The following is a 26,014-nucleotide window of genomic DNA, read 5'->3' on the forward strand; positions in this document are numbered from 1 at the left end:
TCTATCATACTTGGGGAAAACTTTCCACTAGCTTTTACATCACAATCCCAAGTCCTCCACTCATGACTGTCCTGAGCCGTGACGTCATCACAATATTGTGCAGTTTTATATTGTGTATAGCCCTATTCGCACTGGATTAGTATTATCTGGGGACCTCGTGTGATTTAGAAATTACCCCCCCACATCTGAATTTCGTGTGGCACATTCGCACGGGATAAGCGAAGCCTGTGATTTAACTCGAATTTACTGACTTATCTCCCGGATATGATGTCAATAGGCTATTGCTTGGACATGTCTTGTTATTACAGGTCTAGCTGTATGATATTTCATAAACAGAAGAATGTTGCTCACCACATGCTGCTATACATGTCATCCATCTCCATCTAATCACTCTTTTTGCTATTCTGATGGTTTTCAGCTTTCTCTTTCTGCAAATTGTATAGTTGTGTGGTGTATAGCGATATGACCAAAATACTATCAAAACACTCCAATGCAGCCTCCATTCTAGGGCTGGGCGATATGGCTGAAAACTGTATCACGATATACGTGTTTCATATCGGTCGATATCGATAATTATTGATCTTTTTCATGACCTATTTAAAATAAGGACCAGGAGACAAATATATTATATTTAAAAAAATATATCAGGGCTCGAAATTAACTTTTTTACTTGGTAGCATTGGTGCTCCCAACTTCAAAAAGTTTGGAGCACCAGCAAAAAATTAGGAGCACCCACCAAAAATTAAGGAGCACCACAACTACAAATTATATATTAACAGATTTTATTTCATCCTGTGGCCAAGATTTGAAATTTGGTCTTCTGGCTCTATATCATCTCACCCCGATGATATTGGCAAATGATTTGTCATTTGACATAAATTTAGTGAAGGCAAGCTCTTCTTAGGCGATGGTGTATGCGGTGTTATATTCATAGACAGTATGGTTATATTTGACGTATCCTGCCGATTAAAAGCCTTAATAATCGAACCTGATGAACCTGATTGTTTGCCACACACCTGTCCCTGCATTTTTTGCTTGGCACTTGGCACTCTATTGCTATTAATATGCTGTATTAATCTTTGTTAATCTTAGTTAATAAAAATACAGCTGTTCATTGTTCATTAATGTTACTTCACAGTGCATTAACTATGTTAACAAAAAAAAAAAAAAAATTCAATAATGTAGGCTATTAGTTGCCCAAATGTTGAAATTAACATTAACAATGGTTAACAAATTAACAAAGTGCAGTTTATTAATAGTACATGTTAACTGTGTTAACTAGAATTTAATAAGTGGAACATTATTGTAAAGTGGTACCGATTTGTTATACACCGATTCAGACGTCTCGTGAGTGTGTTGGACAGATCAGTTGTTTTAACCATTCATTAAAGTGAATCGGTTCAAATGAGTCATTAGTTTGCGAATCGGACGTGTCATTAGTGGACGTGTAGCCTACGGCAAGCGTTTTGTGATTATCCCGGTAGTTTATTTTTTAGCACAATTCACACTCCACGGTAATTTAGGAGAAAAAAATCTCCGAATGCTCCACGTGAAACTTCGGTCTTCCGCCCTTTTTCTATCGTGTCAAATGATTTTGATTAATATGCGCGAGGGAGAGAGAGCAAGACAGCGCTCGTGTTGTTTGAAGACATAGTGCGCGCGCGCGGCCGGGGCTTTCTCTCGTCAAGCGCAGCAGTCACTCACGCACCGATCAAAGGCTTTGGCGGCCGCCAAAATAAAAATCAATGCAGGAAAAACCCCGGGATTGGTTATATAACGTTGGATAGAATGACGGTCCGGCCATCGCGTATCAGCGCACATAAGGTACACACTGTAAACGTTTTTTAGAGAAATGAAAACAGGTCGCACCACAACCATTATTTGCACTCGCACAAATGCTCCCAAATATATTTTTAGGTCGCACAGATTCAATTTCAGGAGCATATGCGACCAAAATGGTCGCAATTTCGAGCCTTGTATATATTTTAAACTTAACCTTCCTCTGATTATAATCCCCTCAGTTATAAAGGCAGAAATGTCAACACAACCATGAAAACACTCAAATAATTAAAATGTAAACATAAGTCTAAAATCACAATGAACACTTAACAATTATCTCTTAACATTAAGGTGCAAAATGAAAGAATACGTAAGAAATGCTTAATAAAGTGTAATAAAATAGTGCAAAGTGTTAAATATAAACATAGAGAAACCGACGACGGTCTTGCATAATTTGCAGACGACATTGATCTGACTACGGTCAGACTTATAAAATCCCCAAAACTGCCATACTGGCGAGCCGACTTTCCCTGTTTTATCAACAATCGCTGCGGCTCTCATTTTCCACTCATCACTCCACGCCGGTTCTGTTACTGACGAATCCAACACGAGACAACGATACGGCGCAACCAAACTTGAAAGTGTTACATGACCGGCTGTTAGCGTGTCACCCCCTACGTTGCTAGGTTACCAGAAAGTGAGTGCCTTTGTTCATGCAACCAAACTTGCTTCGCAACCTCTGATTTCTTCCAACGAAGAAAAAAACAAATTATTGAATGTTTTATCGAACGCATTTTTTTATTGATATTGATTACGTGTCTATCGCGATACATATCGTTATCGTTTTATGGAGTCATAGCCCTACTCCATTCTTCACGAAAGATGGATAAAAAAGCACAAAGGAAACAAAAACCACGCGTCTGCGCCATTCATTTAGCCCCGTTATATTGAGGTGTTTTGCAACTCCAGCAAAGTCTGCTGCTGCCTGAACTTTGAGAGACAACTGATGCGTGATCAGTGAAGCAGCTCCAGTCAGCAAGTGCTTTCAGTGCCTTCAGCTTTCCGCATTGATTGGTCGGACTCGTGACTCCCAACAAATCAAATGGGTGGGGACATTGGTCTAGTCTACAGAGTGGTGAGTCCGACAGAGGTGCGTCAGAGCCAAATATAGCGCATTTCAAAATTACATTATTTTATCGGCAAATCGGTTTTGAAAATGGCCGATACCGATAACCATAAAAATGGCGCTGTAAGACTGAAAATACTGGTCGAGGCCCGGTCTATGGACCTCCCCCATGCGGCCTCACTTCCTCTCGGAAAACAACTAGGAACTCACTCAAGAACATGGTTTAATGTGAATGTTTATCATTGACTGTTATGTTTTTGGTGTCATTTGAAATGTCTCAAAGTGAGTGGTACAGATATCTCATATCCAGATAGATAAAATAAAAGGTAATAAGGTTTATAGAAGTTTAGAGAAAACTGTTTCAGAGCCATTTGAGCGTGGTCTCCCCCATCCCCCATGTCACCTGCATTTGAGGGTGGTCGCCCCCATCCCCCATGTCACCTGGTCAAACAGGATAAAAGAAGGTGTTCGCCCTCTCTCTAGTCTCTTCTTTGCTGGACGTGAATGGAATAGGTGGTCTCTCTCTCTCTCTCTCTCTCTCTCTCTCTCTCTCTCTCTCTCTCTCTCTCTCTCTCTCTCTCTCAGGTAGGCTACAAGCTGGGTAAGATTATTTGGTGTAACCAATGTATAACCAAGTTCTAGATATTTGAATTGATTGTGGAATTGATCTCTGATATCTGAAATATTAAATTGTTACATGCGATTATTCTAACTGATTTTGACATTGTTCATTTAATGGTTAAAAGTAATAGTCATACATTCGCTCACTTTTAGATGGCACAGATGTTATTAAAACCTTTCATTTATGGAGTCAGATGAAGTAACGAGTAAATACATCAATGTATTACAAATTTAACCAACCAATACTTTGCATGAGTGAGGACAGAACACGTGATACCTTCCCCGTGTATTGGCGAACCGGCAATTGGACCAATATATCGGGCCTTACAGCGCCGATAATTGGTCGACCCCTAGTCACAAGGTAATACTTATCCCGTGCGAATAGGGTCTACAAAGTGCACCAGACTCTTATTTCAAAAGAGCAAGAGAACTCTAGATGATCTTTAACACAGTGAAATGACAGAAGTGTGAATTGGTACTGAAACATGTCTCTCAGTAACAGGCCAGAGAGCCTTTACATCTCTTAGCTTTAGTCAAACGTACAGCCGAGGGAGAAATAGAAGACGATAAAGGGTTTATTATTATACACCAACCATCTGGAGCCATCAGTGTCAGAGACCTCTGTCTGCGTGGAGGACAGGAAAAGTGGCTGGTTTCCACTTTAATTCAAGTGGACGTGACCTGCTTTCCTCGTGCTTCATGGTGCTTTTAAGCATTCACTTTCTGAAGGCTTTCTTAGAAACTTAGACTTTACTGTGATGAATGCAATCGGGCTGCAACTGCTAATCAAAAAATAAAGTGTCTTCAAAAGTGACAGTAGAGACATTTGCAACTGTTTTCAACGGTAAATAATAATTATAAATGTTTCTTGAGCATGTTAGAATGATTTCTGAAGGATCATGTGACACTGAAGACTGGAGTAATGATGCTGAAAATTCAACTTTGATCGCAGGAATAAATTACAGCTTACGATATATTCACATAGAAAACTAGTTATTTTAAATTGTAATAATATTTCACAATATTACTATTTTTATTGCATTTTTTACTAAATAAATGCAGCCTTGGCGAGCAGAAGAGTCTTCTTTCAAAAACATTAAAAAAATCATGCCGACTTTTGCAGGGTAGTATATGATATTGCTGATAGTTGCAGCTCTGAAATGCAGTGCATGGCACAAAGATGTATAGGAAAGTGGGGGAATCAGACAGGGAAATGCAAATGAGCTGAAATCAAGTCGGTGAACTCCTGCGGTGCCGTGCCGATGCTTTACACCTGCGCTTTATTCTCCGGTGTCTCACAGGATGGTGTTAATCATGACGTGCTTCTCAGGAAATAAGTCTTCCGATTTCATTTGACTGACGTATGTTATATGATATGACACTTCGCAAGTTCATGAGAGACGTCAGTGCTTCTTTAATATTCAGCAATGAATATTATATGGCTTTTTTTCTTTCTTCCAAATGCAATTTATGATTATATTTGTGTCTTTAAAAGGGAAATATCAATGAAAACAGGACATTATCTTTGAAAGTAAGAGTTTGATGTGTGCAATATAAATGTTTTTGGTGATAGAACATTATAAGTGTGACAGTTCATTGTGTTTTGACTATGTTTTCTGTTTTCTCCATCAAGTTAGCGGATTTAAATCTGCCTGTGCTTCAGGCCTCAGTTGTTAAGGTTAATTAATTGGTTTCGGTTTTTCCTTGTATTAATAAAGTCTGTTTGATTTGATCTTCTCCGTCTCGCCTTCTGCCTGCACCAACGCTTAGGAAACGTAACAACAAGTGAACTTCAAGAAAAAAAGTGTCCATTTCTAAGTGAATATCTGGGAAAGCACAGTTCTGCAGACCTTTACCACCACATCTGTGGTTAGATGTCTTTCCTGAAAACAATAATACCTCAGAAAACAAGCTGGATGTCTCTAGCTCACGTCTGAACTGTGTAGCCTGTTCTCTTCTGTGCGCCGCTGGGAGAAAACAGAGCTAATTGAGTCGGAGATGCAGGGAAAGGTGGACCGTATGTGAATGGAGGGGGTTGTGTGCGACGTGGCAGCAAACGCTGGCTTTTTCCTTCCCAGGGGAGGAGTGTGTGAGTGTAAGAGGAGTGTGTGAGTGTGAGCTTCCAGCTGTAATGCTCTTCACGGATAACTGAAGGCCTGAGACGCTCTTCTCTCAGAGTTGAAGGTCAGACATCGCATCCTAGTGACCCACACGACCACCTTCACGTCGAGGAGAGAGAAAGAGACAGAATGAAAGGGAAAATAAAGCGAGTGAAATGTATAGAGCTGTAGACGTTCGTTCAGAGGCCTTGGATGCAGTTTATGTGGGATGTGAAACTGGATTGAAATGACTTGGGCTGTGTTGAGAATGCAACGCCAGATACTGAATGCATACGGAATATTATTTAATTTTAAAGTCCCCCTGTGGTGAAAATCAAGCTTTTCATGTTGTTTATGTGTCTATGTGGTGTTTTTAATATGCTTTAAGACAGACCATGTGTAAACTCATAAGTCGACACCATTGCTGAGTATTTCCTCCTTAAAACTGCAGTGAACCAAAGACAGTCTCAAAAACACGCTTTGAAATCGCTGGTGTTTCTGACGTCACAAACTACCTTGTAACCAATCAGATCAACGTGTGATCGTCAACCAGTGGATCTCTGAGCTGAGTGAGTGAGTGGAGGCGGGGCTCATTTGCATATTCATAGAACCACGCATACTAAATGAGGCGAGGGTGTCGAGTTACATTCAAGCTGTTTTAAGGCATGAAGACAAATTTTTCAAGGACAAAAAAACGTTTAAATATTTAATTTGGGTGATCAAAGATGAGTTTTAAGGGATACAATTCTTGACTACAGTGGGACTTTAAAAGTAGTTTGTGAAACCACATGCAATATTAAACCTACATTTTCACATGACCTCAATATGTAGCATATTGTAGCATCTAGTCATCATCTCAACACCCTGTCTACATTGAATGCAACCAGTGATGTAATAGTCAAAGCGGCAAATCTACACGTCGTCTCAGAATGCTCATTAACACGGACCAATCAGCTTTGAGCTCGATGCAACAGCAAAATATGTAGATTTTCTTATTAATGTCTCCATCTTCCAAACTGCTAGTCCTATGAAGGGTGCAGGATCTATTATTAATTATCATGTGAAGTTTTATTATTATTTGGATTTATGTAATTATTATACGCTTTGCATTGCATTGCAAATCATGATTTAAATTAGTAGACCAGAGACCAGAAATATAAATTTAAAATTCACAGAAGCTTTCACAGTTTAGTTTTTATGCATCTCAACGTGTTGCTTGCATCCAATGCAGACAGTGTGCACATATAATAACAAGTAATGATTGGCGTGATTTTTTTTTTCTTTTTCTTTCTGTGTTGCTTCCAGTTAATCTGTCACATTTGGAAATGTAGGGTCAAGTTGAACACATTCTTCATTGTGAGATGTAGTATTCCACGCAGAGTGATTTGGTTGCATGCATTCTGTACATTTTGTCCTTTTACTTAAGTAGTCACTGGGGTATGTCATGCTTAAAGAATATTTGCAAATGAATATTTGCACTGTATGCATACTACAAAATAGTGCATTCCTTTCCGAACATAGCTTTTGTTTCCTAGATGTTACATCGTCTGTTCTGCTTGTGTGTATGCATGTATGTCACATGATGGCTGGACTCACACTGCCTGAATGTGGCTGCAAATTCAAACCGACACATATAATGAGCATCTCTCTGGCTCTGTTTTCAATGTTTTCTGGTTATTCCTCAGGCCTCGCATTTGAATTTCACTGCCACTCTTGATTAAGGCAAATAGAGGTGCCCCTGATATTAATTCAGTGCTATTATGCTGATGCTGTTGCCATCATTCAGGACAGGGGATTCATTTCTACGGCTTTAACATGCATTTAAAAACATTTAAGGGTTTAGATGAAAACATCACATCAAGCTGGTGTGTTTAAGACATCCTGACACACTTTCCAGAGGTGTGTCTCATTTACATCTCATGCAATATCCATGAGGTTGATGTACATTTCTGGGGTCTCATTTATAAAACTGTGCGTAGGATCCTTACTAAAAGTGTACGTGCGCCCGAAAGCCAAAAATTCAGACTTATAAAACCGTGCGTATGCCAGAACCAGCGCAGAATTCACTTTATAAATCCCAGTCAGCGGAAGATTGTGCGCACATGCGTCTCCACCCCGAAATAACCATATATGGAGCTTACAACGCCTAGTTTTACTATGCATATCAGTGTTTCCCCTATAAATTTTTCCAGCAGCGGTGCTGTTACGTGCCGGAGGTGGGGTGGGGGGGTTGTAGTTTGGGGGGTGTCCGGGGGTGCAAGATTTTTTTTTTTTTTAATAACCCCTTAAACCATGACTTCTGGCAAGTTTTGTGGATAGAAATGGACATTTTGAGACATACAAATTTGACATACCATCAACTGAAGGCATGATTATTGCAGCATGTACCTTGAACTGGTCACAAACAGGATTAGGACAGGATTATTCATGTTTTTCTTTTGTGTTAATTTTCAGATGTAAGGTAGAAATTTATAGTGGAAAAATGAAACTCTTTCCTCCCTCATCTGCACTACTGATCTTTTTTTCTGTAACACACTTTCGCACTTAGATACATCATCATGTAACCAGTACTTTCATTTATTTTATCCTGTAGATATTTTGAACATTAAAATCCAAATGAAACTTTTCATTAGTTTAAAAGGTGACTAGCTTGCATAGCCTATTTTACTTCACTAACCTCCAGGGACGTGCAAAGAGTTCATCAGGGGCAGGGGCTCAAATGTAAGAAAGACAATTTGCTGTGATTAATCGCAATTAATCGCATTTCCCCCAAACTTGTAATCATCAATATTTAAATATAGAATCACTAATTAAATTAAACAACACACAAAAAAAGGGGGAAAAAAGAAAAATGTCCACACAAATTGGACAGAAAATAGCCCTATATTAAAATATAAAACATCAGTATATTATTCTTCATTCAGTTCTATGCAACATACTCAGATTTAACAGATTAATTTTTTGACTAATTATCAAAATAAAGTATAGTCATACAAAGCTCAATTATTACCAGAGCATGTGATCAGAGCATGTCATTTTACCATTGTTGCCCAGCAAACAGAAGTCTACTACTGAGAAGTTTCACGTTATTTGAGCGGACTTTGCTTTTCCAGTGCGTGATCGGTAGCCTACATGATTGGAGCGTTTGGGCCGTTAGGGAGCACAGGGTGGCCGCGGGTCCTTAAAAAGTCTTAATGTCTTAAATAAAATTTTCCTAATAAAAGGCCTTTAAAAAGTATTAAAATGTCTTAAATTCAGATTCGATAGGTCTTAAATATTTCTGGTCACGTTACCACTAAAATGTCTCCAGTCTGACGGACCTAATGTCCGTCAAATAACCAGTGAAGCATCGAATCGCGAGAATGATTCAGATTTTATTACATAAACAGCTATTGATAATGATAATGTAAGCTTTTTCTGGTAACGCTGTTTCATTATTTCAAATGTAGGCGCGTGGCAAGCGCGCTCATAATGTAAGAGACGCCGGCGCGACCACAACATTGCCCAACATCAAATGGCAAACGTAAAATGCAAGCGGAATGAAACTGCTCGTTATTGTGTGGTTGAAGGACCGTTTATCAGTTTGGACCAGTGCAGCGCGAGCCGATCGTGATCATGCGACACTGTTACTACACAGCGCTAATAAGAGATACAGTAAAGAAAGCATTTTAATTCGCCACAGAACTGACAGAAGTAATAACATCGCTGCGAGATCTAGTGAGAAGCATTCATATGTCTCCGTTATTAACGGATCAAACAGCGCTGACATGGAAACCTGGAAGAAACATTGTGCCATGAATGAACTATCAGTGTCCACAGATCAGCAACATTCACCATGGCTTTACTGTAGTAACACTAACTGCAACCATAGAAGTTTGGCAGGAATAGTGGCTATAATGCCTTCAAGTTACATTACGTCTGTTTTATTTTGAAATAGTGAATACAATTGCTGCCCTCAAATGTTAATCTGAACTAAAATAATCCTTTGTTTATAACTACTACAATATGACATTTAATTTTTTCCAAGGAGCTGTTTTGTTTTATATGCTCCTTAGAAGAGTCAATTATAGCTCTAGAATTGCTCAAAGTAAAAAAAATATCATACTTTATGATGTTAGTTTTAATATAAAAAAGAATAAAAAATTTAAATCAAGGAAATTTCTCTGGCATTTATTTCTTTATGCTGTATCAAAAACGTACCGAACCGAACCATGACACAAGTGTATCGTATCGAACTGAACCGTGAATTGTGAACCGTTACACCCCTAATATATACGCATGTAATATAATGTGTATTTCCATCACAGGTTTGGTCTTAAATTTCATTCAAAGTGGCATTAAAAAGGTCTTAAATAGTCTTAAATTTAACTTGTTCATATCTGTAGACACCCTGGAGCAGAACGCGCAGCGCAAACACAGAGCGGAACTTTGAGCAGAGAGCGCAGTGCGCCGACACACACTCACACACACATGGAACGGAGAGCGCGGCGCAAACACGGAGCGGAAAAGACCCGCACGTTAAGTTACTAAACAAGCTGCGTGAGAATGAAACCTGATCGCCGAACACGGAAGGGCGGGACGGCATATTTTCCATAGACAGTAAAAAAATGGACACAGCGACCCCATAGACTTCAACGGAGAAAAGTTCGTACCGCTCTCTCCTTTCCACAAACGCTTGCTCACTCTCCCGTGGCGTCTGTTGTGGTGTCGTTGTGTCTGTCGCCGCGTCGCTTCTATTATGAGTGCGCTTTCCGCGCGCCCATATTTGAAATATTTGCATGTGAACGGCCCCTTATGACAACGTGTGTAAGTGAATGTCGTGACTCGTGATATTACTGATCATGTGAATATTTTGCAGCGGCGCTGAAAATCCAGCGCCGGCGCTGCGCCGCTACTTAATACATTGTAGGGGAAACACTGCATATCCTCATCATTTGCATATGCATATTCATCCACCTGATAACATGTTTTACGGTACAAGACATTTGGAAAACATGAGATACGGATGTGCCGTCACATTACATCGATAAAAATCATTTAGTAGCCTATCCTTGCCTTGTTTTTGAATAAATAAATCAAAAAGTAGGCTTTACAATACATCTCAGAGAAAGATTTTCTCAATCATTTCCACTGGCCAAATTGTCATGATTCTGCCTTCATGTCCTAGATCTTTCTTGTTTTGAGGCAGGATCATGACAGAACCATGCTTTGTGTGTAAGCACATGGCCATTTGTTTGGCTGTGTGCTTGCGTTGTCTCGTCATGTAACCCCGCCCCCTTGTTATCTCATCTCGTCATAATTAGATTATTGCTTTACCTGTGTCACCTGTTCCTGATTAGTTTGCTCCCTATTTAATCCCCTTGTGTTTGCTGTCCTGTGTCGGTACATTGTCTATCCTTGTCTGATACCCTCCGTGAGTTACCTGAAGAAAGCCTTGTCTTGTTAGAAGTATTTGATCCTGTCTTTATTGTCTAAGTTTTTCGTCTGAGTGTTAGTCTATTGTTTTCTGTCTTAATAGTTCATCCTGTCTTGTTTTACCCCCTCGTGGGTTTTGTTTTCTGTTTTTGTGTAGTAATAAACCCTTGTAATGTCTGCAAATGGTCTGCGATTGGGTTCTCTCCTTCTAAACCATGACACAAATAGTATTTTTAATTCATTTATATTTTTAATGGAAACAGATATCCTGAGTTGTGCATTGTTTGCACGAAAATATTTTCTCAGACAATCTGCAATTATCAATATATACATATTACTATTTATTGAATATTCAATTTTGTTCAATGATATTCAATCATTAACTTCTCAGTAATGATTTCATGTAATTTAAGTGTTTAACTCCTTTAATGAGAACGGCATATTTAATCTAAATGTTTATATCAGAAGTAAAACATATTTAAATCATTTTTTTTATTTATTTAAACTGTTATTGTGAGCATGCACTGTATTTATGATTAGGACTCATAATGAAGATTTACGGTTTTACTTCATCTACCGTTATGCCGTCAGTTTCACTAACGGCCCAACGACATTTAAGAAGGAATGGATATTTGCTTCAGGTGATTGGCTTGGTGAGTGAAATTATATTTGCATAATCTTTCTGTATTATGTATAATTTTCTGTCTAAAAGTGAACAAAAATACATTTAACTTTTATACTGTAAATCACAACTTATGCGTCGGAAGTGGCGTACGCTTCTTTCAGGGCCTGTTTTGTGCGTACGCAACGGTTATAAATGAGGCCCCTGGTCCTGCTGATGTGTGCATGTTCAGAATGGACTGCTAGTGCACTTTAAAAAAGATATATGCAATAATGAAAGTTTCAAACAGTACAACTGTACAACCTCATAATTTTGGCAAGTGGCAATGTAGCATTTTCAGTCCAATTTTGAGTATAATCACGGTTAATAATATGCATTCATTTGTCACACTGGAAATTGAATATCTATTCAAATTATAGGGTACAATATTGCATGTAATCACCACAGTATTGCATACATGCTGTTCACAAAATATTCACTTCATACTATGTTTAATCCCCCAAAAAATAAGTAGTATGCCATTCGGAGCTTATCCACGCTGATCATGATAGACGGATTGGATCTAGTGTATACTCGAGTGTTAGCATTTGCTGAAGTGAACTGCATTGCTGCCTCGCCTGTGGTTGTGGTTGTTACTAGAGATGCGCGGTTGACGGTTAGGATCGGGCGGATGACGTGACGAAAAATAATATTTTAATTAAATTCGGGCGGGTGGCGGTTGAACCAATCTAATGATCATTAGGCCTGCTGGTATAAAATGAATTGCACTGTCTGCCTGAAAAAAACGTGCTCTCTTCCCATGCAGCCAAAATGAACAGGAGTCTTCAGAACAGGCTCGTCCTAGCCGTCACCCTGACATGACAGTGCGTACAGTTAATTAGCCTATAATGTGAATGACTTTTTGCAAAAAGATTTGCATTAATTAGTAGGAGGCTAAATAGCAGCATGTTGAAACTATGTGCCAAATTGCGTTTTTTATTACAATGATAAAATTGTGCAGTAGCCTAGTCAGGTAAGGTCAGGTTTGCCGATGTGTGTTTTATTTAGGCTATTTATTTATTTTTGTCCCTGTGTGCCGATCGGAGACGGAGTTCACTGCTGATATTCTGGGGATACAACATAGCCAATAGGCTATACTAGTAGGGACTTTAACCTTTAAATATCTTTGCTGCATTGGATCAGTATCCTTTTTAGAACAGGCAAGAGCTTTCTAGCCGCGCGGCTAGCGTCAACAGCGCCTTGCATCGCACATAGACCTTAAAGCAATCAGCGGATGGCGGGCCTGGCTTTGAAAATTGGTCAAAAAAAATGTTGGTGCGGATGGATGGCGGACGGATGGATAGTGGATGGATGGCGGATGGATGGCGGATGGATGGCGGATGGATGGCGGACGGATGGATAGCGGATGGATGGCGGACGGATGGATAGCGGATGGATAGCGGATGGATGGCGGATGGATAGCGGATGGATGGCGGATGGATGGCGGATGGATGGCGGACGGATGGATAGTGGATGGATGGCGGATGGATGGCGGATGGATGGCGGATGGATGGCGGATGGATAGCGGATGGATGGCGGATGGATGGCGGACGGATGGATAGTGGATGGATGGCGGATGGATGGCGGATGGATAGCGGATGGATGGCGGATGGATGATGAGTTTTGTGATGCAGTTACGGATGAAATAATAGCCCATCCGCGCATCTCTAGTTGTTACTGAAGCTCATTTAATCATTTGCATGCAGAATTGCAGCAGTGAAACTCGCAGTGCAAGAATTAGATGCCTAAATTCGTCACGGAATTAATAGCGTATCCCCGGCCTACATGCTGTCAAAGGTCAGGAAAGTTGTGCCGATGAAAGCAGCTTATGCGTCAACTAACTTCAGTAGTGTTTAATGAGCCCCGTGTTCCCATCACAGCTGACATTGCTAAAATCGCAGTAGTGTAAATGTGCCTCAAAATGGAAGCAGTGAATTGTGCATTTCCTTCACGCAGGCTCTTAATGAGACCGGAGGTAAGTCCTGCCGATGTGTCCGTGAGACCGTTCCCGTCAGGAAAGCTATATGTTCTCGCTCCGGATGAAACACGGGTGTTAATAAGGCCGATGCTGTGTTTCACGGCTGGTTGCAATCTGAATGTTCATGCGCTGGTGTCGCCCGATGCTGCGTATGGACAATAATTAACAACAGTGCTTTTGACAAGGATCATATTCTCAAATCTCTCCCTTTTCATGCATTTATAGCCTGCTGTCGATTAACACGACATTCAGTGGTGATATTTACATATCGAAAGGGTTTAAGTTTGAGTCACATTTTAATAATCATATATACTAGTTAGGATAGCAAAATAAATAGGCTTATTACTCTTCTCTCTGGAATACATGATTGTAATTGGTTAATTGCAACATTCTACGGTCAATTATTTAAGGTGCCGCTGTCATGTCTCTCTATCGTCAGACTAATGCATGTTAATTCTAACATAATTCAGGTTTTTGGTGGCCTATTGCATGTCAAAATGGTTATCGAATAGAGAAACTTAGAAAAATATCTTTATGGTGATGAACACTACCATTCAAAAGTTTGGGATCAGTGATACTTTTCTTTTTAAAGAAACTAATACTTTTATTCAGCAAGGACGCCTTAAATGGATCAAATCATCATATTAGAGTGATTTCTGAAGGATCATGTGACACTGAAGACTGGAGTAATGATGCTGAACACTCAGCTTTGATCACAGGAATGAATTACATTTCATAATAAGTTTAAACAGAAAATGGTTATTTTAACTTGTAATAAAATAAGACAATATTTTACTATATTTTTGAGAGCTGAAGCAGCTTCTTTCAAAAACATTTTAAAATCTTGCTGACCTCAAACTTTTGACCGTTAGTGTAAAACTTTTGATCGATGACTAGTCTAAACAAGAAATCAAAAACATCATGGAAAAACAGTTGGAGATACAAAAAGCTGGATGAGAGAGAATTTTGATTGTAGATCATGTGACCCTGGACCACAAAACCAGTCACATGGGTCCATTTTTTTAAATTGAGATTTATATATCATCTGAAAGCTGAATAAATAATCTTTCCATTGATGTGTGGTTTGTTAGGATAGGACAATATTTGGTCGAGATACAACTATTGAAAATCTGGAATCTGAGGGTGCAAAAAAATCAAAACATTGAGAAAATCAGCGTTAAAGTTGTTCATTTATGTTGGTGATTGTGCTGCATTCACTCACACAAATAAATGTTTTATATTACAAAATATCTTCATGGAACATGATCTTTACTTAATATCCTCATGATTTTTGGCATAAAAGAAGAATCGATAATTTTGACCCGTACAATGTATTGTTGGCTACTGCCACAAATATACCCGTGCGACTGGTTTTGTGATCCAGGGTCACACATTAAAAATAAACAATTTAAATTAAAATCAATAATTCATTCCTATGCATTAAAGGGGTGGTTCGGGATTTTCGACATTGGACCTCATTTTCAAGTGAGCCTGGTTGTTATTCATCAGTGGAGACAGTTTTCAAAAAAATTCATCCAGTCCTTACTTTTGGATAGTTCGCCGGTGCTAGGCTAGCGCGAGTCAACGGTGCACGCGTTAGCCTGTCATTAAAAACACTCCACAGTACACCAAAAGCAAATCAATTATAACGCCAGACTATCGATGTAAATGTCTGTCGAGAGAATAATGTTAGAAATCAAACTACCCTTTCATCACATTGCATTAGTTATAATTTGTTCCCTGTGTTTATAAGCAGTCTACAGCAGCGGCGGAGTTATATTTGGTTACCTAGGAAACCGAGAGAGCCACGGTCCACATAACTATCACGCAAGTGTATTTACCTGCCGCTGACAATGTGATGAAAGGGTAGTTAGATTTCTAACATTATTCTCTCGACAGATATTTACATCGATAGTCTGGCGTTATAATTAATTTGCTTTTGGTGTACTGTGGAGTGGGTAAAACTGTTTTTAATGGCAGGCTAACGCGTGCACCGTTGACTCGCGCTAGCCTAGCACCGGCGAACTATCCAAAAGTAAGGACTGGATGATTTTTTTTGAAAACTGTCTCCACTGATGAATAACAACCAGGCTCACTTGAAAATGAGGTCCGATGTCGAAAATCCTGAACCACCCCTTTAATTGAATTGCTTAAAACTGCATTTTCTCAGTCAGTGTAATTAGTTTTAAATGTGAATGCGTTGACGCATCCGTACCAGACGAGCTCTCAGTGCACGCGCCGTTATGTGTTGATGATGGCGACTACAAAAGAATCTTCTAGATTTGTCCCTTTATGAATAATCTGGCAACGCTTTTATGCCTTGTGCGATTCAATCAGTCCGCTCTCAAATAAAAGACCCGGTGCTTCCACGGGCACAGCAATTTCTCGAATCTGGGCCGTGAGTCATGCACATCAATAGCACTTTACAGAAACAGCGTGCTGGATCCAGACTGCACTGCAGACACGATCAGAAACAGCAGCTTTATTGATTTACTTTTGCATACGTTCATTAAAATGTATTTTCACCCATGTGTTCGAGAAATACAATAGACATTAATGCAAGCGCACAGAGCACTCATCACCCCTTTCCTGTACGTTTTGCTCATGCTTCGGGGAACAATCTTTAAAGGTCCCATATTGTACACCTTTCTGAAGTTTGATTTTAGGTTTTGATGTCTTTAAGAATATATGTTTGCGGTATAAGTACCAAAAACCATCCCAATATATTTTTACAGCTCCTTTCTCAGGAGCTCTGCTGAGAACAGGTCGATTTTGGCCTGTCTACTTAATATTCATGAGCCTCTCTTCTGATTGGCCGGTTGTTTTCTGAGTGACGCACGGCCAGGCCAATCACAGGTAACTAGGGTCATGTATGCTGTAGCCTGCTGTGGCTTGGTGATGCTCACGAGTAAGGCAAATAAAACACCTGTAATGATGGACATTGCTGAGGGAAATGTTATCCGGCCTTATATGTTCGAGAACATGCTGCAATTGACGGCCAAGGTAAACTTGTAAAACTATGAACTGTAGGAACCAGCGTTGAGCTGAGACTGATTGACGAAGCGGTCACTTGTGAAGACATTTAAGGTCGAACTAAATTGCTGTGGTATTTATCTGAATAAATAAACATTAGTTATTAATGTTGTTCGGAAGCCTGTGCAATGATGTAGTTTCGTGACGGTGAGTAGTTCTGACATCACATTTATACGCCTTGTGAAAAGGCACAGCTACTTTATGCATATTGTGTGCGGATTGACTGTTTTGAAAGTTATATATTGTAGTTACATAACCCCTAGACCTCTGCTATCATGAAAAAAGCCAGTTTTGACAATATGGGACCTTCAAAATAAAGGCTCTCTTTCAGAGCAATAACCATTTTTTTAATAGGAATTTTTATAAGAACCTATTGGAAAGGTTCCATTGATGTTAAAGGTTCTTCAAATAAAGAAGAACGAGTGTAGTGATGTGAACAAACCCCTACAAGAAATGTGCTGGTGCTTTTCTGAGCGACGAGACCTGATCGTGGACAAACCCGAGACCAGAATATCATCGAGACTTGCATTTGCATTCACAATTATTCATTTAGCAGAGCTTTTATCCAAAGTCACTTCGAAATCAGAGCCTTTCTGACACCAAAAACACCCGAGAAACCACATAGTAATGCAAACATCTAGTAAAAACGAATATAAATCCAAATCTATTATGCCTTAATAATAAGGGGTTGTGTTATCTAATCATATGCATATCCTCATCTGCATATAATTAGCATATGCATATTCATCCATGATAACATGTATGATATCTAATCATACATACTGTGGTAAAGTGATGCTTGAACTGATATTCTTCATACTGTCACATGCATGGTTTGTGCTGTCAAGGCCAGAATTGCATCATGTATGTGTAACCTTTTCATAAACCAATCGGACTGGAGGACAGATCTCGATTCATGATCCCAGTCTGTTCTCTGTTGGTCATGTTGGGAACTGCAGCCGCATATTTCAGGTTTTCCTGTGTTTTGCTACAGCACACACTATATACATGTGTTTAATGTGTATGTTTAATGTATGCTGTTTTCAAGACTGTTTATGCAGTGCACAAAGCAGTGGTGTTAGGATTTTCCCGAGGCGTCAGTGTCAGCTGTTTAACACAAGATGGCGTCAGAGGCTTCATCCTGAAGGCTTTCGTCTTTTGTTGGAGTCTTTCATTCTGTCCATTGTTTTTCAGATCCGGTCTTTCCACACTGTCACTCGCATGCGATCGAATCAAGTGGCCGTGCGTTCAGGCGGTATCGTTATCTTCTGGGATGCATTGGTTGCTATGGTAATGATGTAGGCGTCAGCACACTGCCGTCATGTGACTTCACCACAGCTGAGTGATGCAAGCTGGCGTTTTTGATTTGTCCTCTTGCTTGCGTACATGATGGCATCTAGCCGTGGTGAACCTAATGAACTCAAGAGACGACACCGACACTGAAGCTGCGGTGATATTTTGATGCTTGCATCATTAGGTGTGTGACGGATGAACACACACACACACACACACGATTAGATATGAACACAACCCCTTTCGATTGGTTCGGTTTGTTTTTAAATAACAATATTTAGGCATTTAATGTGCAATAATATTTGACTATTTATGTCCTAATTTATTACTAATTTTTATTCTTGCATTGTCTATTCTAGTTTTTTTATTGCTATTATGTCATTTATTGACGAAACTACTTAGACATACACCGTAGTTTCTAATGTTTTTATTGGTTAATGTTTTTATCTTCTGCTTTGACCGGTACATATATTCACACTGAAGACTGGAGTAAACATATAAATATATAACATATGAATATATAATGTATAAAACAGCTATAGTAAATTTAAATAATATATTTCACAATTTTTACTATATTTTTGTATATATATCTAGGGCTGGTCCGAATACCATTTTTTGAGCTTCGAAGCTTCGACAGGAATTAACATCGAATATTCGAAGCTTCGGAGGGAGGGGGCTGAACATATTCTTCTCTCTAATAAAGGCAGGAATCTCTATGCGTCTGTCTGTTTGCATTTAGATTATTTATCTTGCATTTAGAACCGTTCATCCAATCGACTTCACGAGTGCAGTGTCACATTTGGTGCAATATAGACACGCGAGACGTGACACGTTCAGAATTAATAAACTTTTAATACAGAACAGCGCGCCTCACGCGCAACACTGCACTTGATACAAAACACAGCCTAATATTTTTCTGAGTAACAAATAACTCTCAAATCAGAAATCAGCAGCACCAGTAAAGGGTAGGCTAATATATTGTTTCTATTCTATTTCCACAATGTCAAAGCAACGCAGCTTATAGACTAACGTTACAAGCACAGGCATGCACTTTTGCCCATACAAACTCCGCTGTTCTGCGCTCTAAAATAAGAGTATTGTATTTCGCCCAAAAATACTAAAACAATAACCGTGTGAGAGGGTGTTTTAGGCTATATCATGTTATAGCCAGATATGACGATGCTTACTTAGCTTACAGCACGCGTCACCGCAGATCAGCATCTATTCATAAAGCCAACGTGCAAACTATCGCAAATCAAAGTGAAAGTGGGTCGCAGATGCTTTAACACACAATCAACTTCATTAAAAGTAAAGAATCGAAATGATCTTACCAGGGATGTTGCCGCTCTCATATTGCGGTCTTTGATTTAGAAATTTTAGCTGACGATCAGTAAAATGCAGCTTATCTGTTGCTAGTGACGTGCACTCCATCACATCTGCCTATAGCGCGGGATTTGAAGTTCGGATTCATATCCGTTTTGCAAAAACACATTTATGTGTTCATTGTTCATATTGATAAATCAGAGAGAACTATCCGATCTGAGAAAATGCATGACAGCCCCATTCAAGCGCGAATGGGAACCGTTTCTAGGGGGATGCCAGGTGTGAAAAAATAAAATAAAAATTAAAACGAATATTCGAATGTCAAATTTGAAAATCGAATACCAACCCACCGAACGAATATTCGAATACTCGAATATTCTGGTACAGCCCTATATATATCCATCACTTAAATCCAGCCTTAGTGAGCAGAAGAGACGTCTTTTAAAAACATTGACAGGTACTGTGTATATCACATTATTTGCCTTTTTTTTTTAAATAAAATTCGATATGCAATTTAATATTGATATATTTAGTTAAAAAAATAGTACAACTTTTTTTTTCTTTGACCTTTTCTTACTCTTATGAAGAAGCAAGTATCCCGTTTCCCCCCCGCTAAAAAGTAAGTTGTTTGTACTTCATTAGATTAATTTCTCTGTCTTTAATTAGCATCCTCACACACAGGATCAATCGCAGACTCACATGGTGTTGTGATTCATCTCTGTGATCTGCATTTGAAATGAGCTCATTAACTCAATCATCAGCGTGGAGTTTCTAGGCAAGTCGTTCTAGATTCGGTTCAGTTCTCCTGCAATGCAAATCAGTTTATGATAAAGTCCCTTGTTTGTTTTGCCAAAGCAAATGAGTAGTGTTCAGGTTCCTTTGATCTGTGTGCTGATTATGTGAAAGGCTTTCGTCAGACTTCAAGAAAGCGCTCCAGAATGTGCACAGACTTTGCATTGTGTAAATGTTTTCTCTCCGGCAATCTGTCGCACCAGTGGGAGTTTCTGCAACCCGTTCTCCTTCACTCAGCGTTTTTATACGTGACTGTCCGCTAATCTACATCTCGTTAATGATCATTTTAAACATTTTAAATTCTAATGGTTGATATATTTATTACCGTATATACCCGACTATAAGACGACCCTGAATATAAGACGACCCCCCATTTTCCGGACTTATTTTTGGGACAAAAAGAGATTTTTGTGTTATTTTCAACAGAAAATAATGTTATTTGAAAATTGCTGTGGTAATTCATTCTCTCTCTTCCAGCTCGCGCGCACACCTCTCTCTCTCTCTCTCTCTCTCTCTCTCTCTCTCTCTGCGTCTCGCGCGCACACCTCTCTCTCTCTCTCTCTCTCTCTCTCTCTCTGCGTCTCGCGCGCACCTCTCTCTCGCTCTCTCTGCGTCTCGTGCGGCAGAGAGGAGCAGCGTTTTAATTCAGTTAACGGCTCGATTATCAGGATTTTTGTGCAGATTAACATCTTGGAAGGGAGAGCTGGTTTTGTCTTAATGGGTCGCATTTCAGTCACTACTTCATGTTAATTATTTCTCCCTTTCCCCCGTGATTTTGTCTATATCGCGAATATAAGACGACCCCCCATTTTGCAGCCTATTTTTAGGACAAAAACCTCGTCTTATATTCGGGTATATACGGTATTTCATGCATAGTAGTCTTGTTTGGCCATCATTAGTGTGTGCAGGACACTATAGTTCATTTATGTAAGTGAGGAGAGCAAAATAAAGTAAATGTGACATATTATTCATTCAGTGACTACCAGTAAAAATTTGGGACCAAAAATGATTCAGACACTTTGTCCTGATCATGTTTTGCTGAAGTGTATTTTCTTTAATTGCTAATGATCTTTTTACACACAGACTGAACAAAATGAAGCATTGCTTGGTGATTGGTTGAGCTAAACTGGTATTATCTAATTATGTAGTTAAATTTAACAGCTGACAGATATTCAACATAATTCATGTGTGAGACAGTCTAACAGAAGGATGGACAAAACCAGTCAAATATCAACTGAGTTCTGCTCATATTTCATTACCGTTTTCTAAACTATAGTGATGATGTGAGAAATGTTGAAGGCGTCTGATTTTGCCTATGTCTCTCTCACATATGTAGCCTAATCATAAAATATCAAAGGCACAATCCTACAGAACAATGACTTGCATTCCAGTCTGAACATCACATAAAGCCATCGTATAACTTCAGAAGAGTCGTTCTTTTATGGTGCTTTTTTCCATTTTTGGAGTTGTTACATTTTCATTTTAGCGTGAGCCTTTAAGACCTGAGTTCATGACTTTCCGAACTAGTCAAGCCTGTCTAATGTTGTCGACACGCAGCTGTGTATGTTGGCATGAACGGGCCATGCTACGCTTCAGAGTGACCTTGATATCAGACACGCCACACGTAATGAGATAATCTCGTTCATAAAGACCTGGAGCTCATGCTGGGGCTCTTTCTCTTGATTAATCATGTTTGACCTCTAGTGTGATCTTCACTAGCTTAACACTGCGCTTGAAGACGCCAGTCGTTCGTTTCAGCGCTTTAGTGGAGTTTCACTCAATCGTGCTGATCCATACTGTTAGTTAAATATTGTATAATATACAGTATTTAACTGTATGTATTCATTGTGTTGTAAATATTGCGAGTTTCTTTCACAGTTCAAGTATCAGCCTAGATATATATATTTTGTTATTAAAAAATAATATTAATATATATTATATAATATTTGTATTTATGTGTATTTACTGTATATAAGCACACACACACACACACACACACACACACACACACACACAAGAGGGAATGCATTAGTCCGCCAAGTAATGTAGTTCATGCTTCATTTTAATGGTTTGTAACAACAATTACAGCAATTACATTCTCTGGTAATGTGCGTATATATATATATATCGTCTGTTTTTACATCAGCACACATCAAATTAAATTACATATACATATCATGCATTTGCTTTTAATATAAACATCTTTTAAATGTGAACTGATGATGCCAATCATTGGATCTCATTGTTTGTCTTCCGTCCTTCATTTATACGCACACGCCACGTTATCTATGATGCCGTTCACTTCGAGCTGCACATGATTATACGCAGCATTCCTCACATGAAGACTCTGCACATTTACTCTGTTCATTTTCTAGCCCGCAGACAGATGTATAAATGAGAAGTGCTGCTGAAATCTCCCCGTCTGCCCCGTCTGTGGTTCAGCTCCTCTGATGTATTTACCAACGCTGCTGCTGGGAGAGGCCGGTTTATTCAATAACCAGCATAATGTGTTCTCAGTGTTGTGTTGGTACACAGACGGGTGATCCTCCTCCTCTCTCTCCGTGTGCACACAGCCCTCTCCCCTCCCTCGCAAACACATGGAGATCGTGCACACGCTCGTCTCCCAGTCTCTCTAACCGTGCCGGAGCACAGGCTGGGTTTAGTCTGGGCTGGGAATCAAGAGAGAGGAATTGTGTTTCACTTCCATGGAGGAATGACTTGAGTCCTGTTGTCACCTTCTCAGTCGCAACTTTTTTTTTTTTTTACGGATACAAACAGGAAGAAAGAAAGAAAGTGACATTTTGGTTTCTCAGGAATGGCTCACAGCCAGGACACGCTGACGGTCCCGCCGAAACCGCTCCACGACGGGGACCATGTGGGTCTGAACGAGGACCTGGTGCGGATCCTGAGGGAGAACCTGCTACAACAGGAGCGTCCTCGTCTCCCCCGGGACCGCAGATCCATGTCCCCTCGCTTGTCTCCGATCACCCTGTCCCCGCGCAACTCTCCCAGGCTGCTTCGTCGCATGCTGCTCAATAACAACACACACAAGCAGCGGCGCTTCACGGTGGCGCACACCTGGTAAGGGACCGGATACGGTGCTTTCTGTTATGTGCTTTACTGTCCTTGCGATTCACGCTCTCACATGTACGTTGGGAAAACCCTCGTATTCCTTACGGTTTTCTGAATGACGGAGGCTGATGCGTTAATTGGCAGCGTCATTGCCATAGTTACACATATCCTTCATCTCTCATACTGGTTGAGAGTCAATAAGTGGATATTGATTCAGTGGACATTATTAAATATGACTGACTGATGGGTTAAAGGATTAGTTCACTTCAGAATCAAAATTTCCCAATAATTTACCGTACTCACCACCACGTCATCTAAGATGTTCATGTCTTTCTTTCTTCAGTTGAAAAGAAATGAAGGTTTTTGAGGAAAACATTCCAGGATTTTTCTCCGTATAGTGACTTCAACAGGTCGAAGGTCCAGATGTGAGTTTCAGTGCAGCTTCAAAGTCTCGACACGATCCCAGACGAGGAATAAGAGTCTTATCTTGCCAAACCATTGGTCATTTTCTAAAAATAATAAACATTTATATACTTTTTAACCACAAATGCTCATCTTGGACTAGCTGTGATGCGCCACACATTACGTAATCATGTTGGAAAGGTCACGCGTCACGTGACGTAGGTGGAAAATGTAGGGGCGAAAAACTCAATCTCGTTTTCTCCTCCAACTTCAAAATCGTCCGATATAGTTGTTTTACTTTTTATTTTTGTAAATGCCGACTTAATCTTTGCACGTTCTCTTTGTCTGTACTTCCGCCTACGTCACGTGTGACCTTCTAACCTGATTATGTAATGTGTGGTGGATCACAGCTAGGACCTGGATCACAGCTAGGACATTTGGACCTTCAACCCGTTGGACCCCATTGAAGTCACTATATATGGAGAAAAATCCTGGAAAGTTTTCCTCAAAAACCTTAATGAAATTATCAGAATTTTTTTTACTAATCCTTCAACATTCACCACAAACTGGGCATTTTATGCTAGTGAGCCATACGTTTAGGATTACTTTTTGTTGTTCATGATCTCATTAGATTCTTTGTCATATTTACCTACTTTTCTCAATCCCTGTGTTGAAACGTAACCCTAATCCGAGTTGATGTTGAAGAGATGTTATATACTGTATATAGACTTCCCGGCCAAAAAACGTCACTCTTTGGATTTAAATAGGCATTATTGCAGTGATTAAAGGGGTGATGAACTGAGAAATCATCAGCTTTTGACATCTAAGAGGTCATCAAACTATAAGAATTTCCTTTAAATTTCAGAACTGAAAACTTCCTTGTTAGTCCAATAAAAGCTTTTATTGACACCAGGCACAGCGAACGACAGGTTTTTCAAAGTGGGGATCTATGACGTCAAAGGGCATCAAGCCCCGCCTCCGCAGGAGAAGATAAACGCCTACTTCAACACTGCCGGTTTAGCCCCGCCCACCGATTCGCGCATTACATGAAACTCATTATAATAGGCAAAACTGTTATCCAATCATAGCAGTGGGCGTTTACTTCCAAGTCTTCAATGCGGCACGCCCATAAAAAACAGACAACAATATAAAAAAAAAAAAGTAAAAAGCCAGTTCATGACCCCTTTAATATGTTTCTAGAATGATATATGTTTAGGAACAGTTCTTTTAATCCTAATTGATGGAGTGTGTAGCTTTTCATTTCTAAAACAACCATGTAGGAAGACACATCATGGCCATATTCCAGGATGACAAAGCCACGATTCATCAGGCTCAGATTGAGAAAGAATGGTTGTGAGGAGCATGAAGAATCATGAGTCCAGACCTTAAATTCATTGCAATGTTGTCATGCAATGCATTAATTCATGACGTGTATCGTATCGTGAGGTAGTTGTAGTTGTACCCACCCGTGATCTTACACTAGAAGATCGTTAGCTTCAGGGCTTTTTGACACAAACACTTTTTTGATGATCCTATTAGCAGAGTTTTTTTTCCTGGGTCAAAAAGGGTCTTCGGGTGAACTGTGAGCATAGTACTGACAACAAATCCAAAATAAATGCAAAGAAACAGTTTGTAATATTAACTTATCCTATTTATTCATGAAATAAAAGAGATGAAATAAAAAGTGCTTAGAACTATTTTATATTTCTGTAAAAAGTCACTGAGTGAATGATTTGAAAAGTTAGTAATAGAATGAATGGCAAAGTAACATTACACATTACAGAAAGAGTGGCAAGTCTATTATTTGGCATTTCCACTCCAAGACTTAATGCACATATCATTTGACATTCAGTATCAGTTTTTGTTCCATCCATATGATTAACACCGTCAACTGGATTCAATCAAGCATTTTAACACGATTGTCAATCCAGAAACTTTACAAAGTGTAGTTGTTATATGTAGAAAGCGAGCAAAGATTGCTGCCATTATCATCACTGAAGCTATCAATTACCACATGAGGTACACAACGCTGCACTTTCACGAAAAACTCCCATTATAATCAGTGAAGCCGTCTACACTGTGCAATGAATCTCTTATCGGCATCATGTTTATACTCGGTTGGCTATAATGAAAGGATTCACGAGTGTGCAGAAGTCGCACTGAATTGTTAACAGATCTTAACCACATCTGATTGGCTATTGCGTTCACACGCTCAACAGATATGTCTCTGATTGGCTAAAAAGCTCAACTCTGCAAAAGCACGTTGTAAATAGCAACATTTGATGATCTTCACACAAGCACTCACTGGAGCCGGTTATCAGCGCGTACCGGCACACTGGAAGAGAAGATATCGTCACATCAAATATTCACATTTAATATTCGACATTATTATTGATCTGACTGTATGAGGACTGAAC

The 26,014-nt window shown here is 39.5% G+C and overlaps 1 protein-coding gene across 3 annotated transcripts in view; it reads left to right on the plus strand.

Moving 5' to 3' along the window:
* The window catches only part of LOC311284850 (3',5'-cyclic-AMP phosphodiesterase 4D-like), a 218,145-nt gene that overhangs the window by 47,168 nt on the left and 144,963 nt on the right, over positions 1-26,014 (plus strand). Inside the window, exon 1 of one of the 3 annotated variants that reach the window (XM_084400073.1) lies at positions 22,924-23,204. The exons of the other annotated variants lie outside the window; for them this stretch is intronic. Coding sequence (XP_084256199.1) covers positions 22,939-23,204 — 266 coding nt within the window. The 5' untranslated portion in view covers positions 22,924-22,938. Of the gene's footprint in view, positions 1-22,923; positions 23,205-26,014 lie in introns of those variants that run through there. 3 annotated transcript variants of the gene reach the window in all.

The sequence above is a fragment of the Rutilus rutilus genome (genome assembly GCF_951802725.1).
Source record: "Rutilus rutilus genome assembly, chromosome: 25".
In the NCBI taxonomy this organism is placed as follows: domain Eukaryota; kingdom Metazoa; phylum Chordata; class Actinopteri; order Cypriniformes; family Leuciscidae; genus Rutilus; species Rutilus rutilus.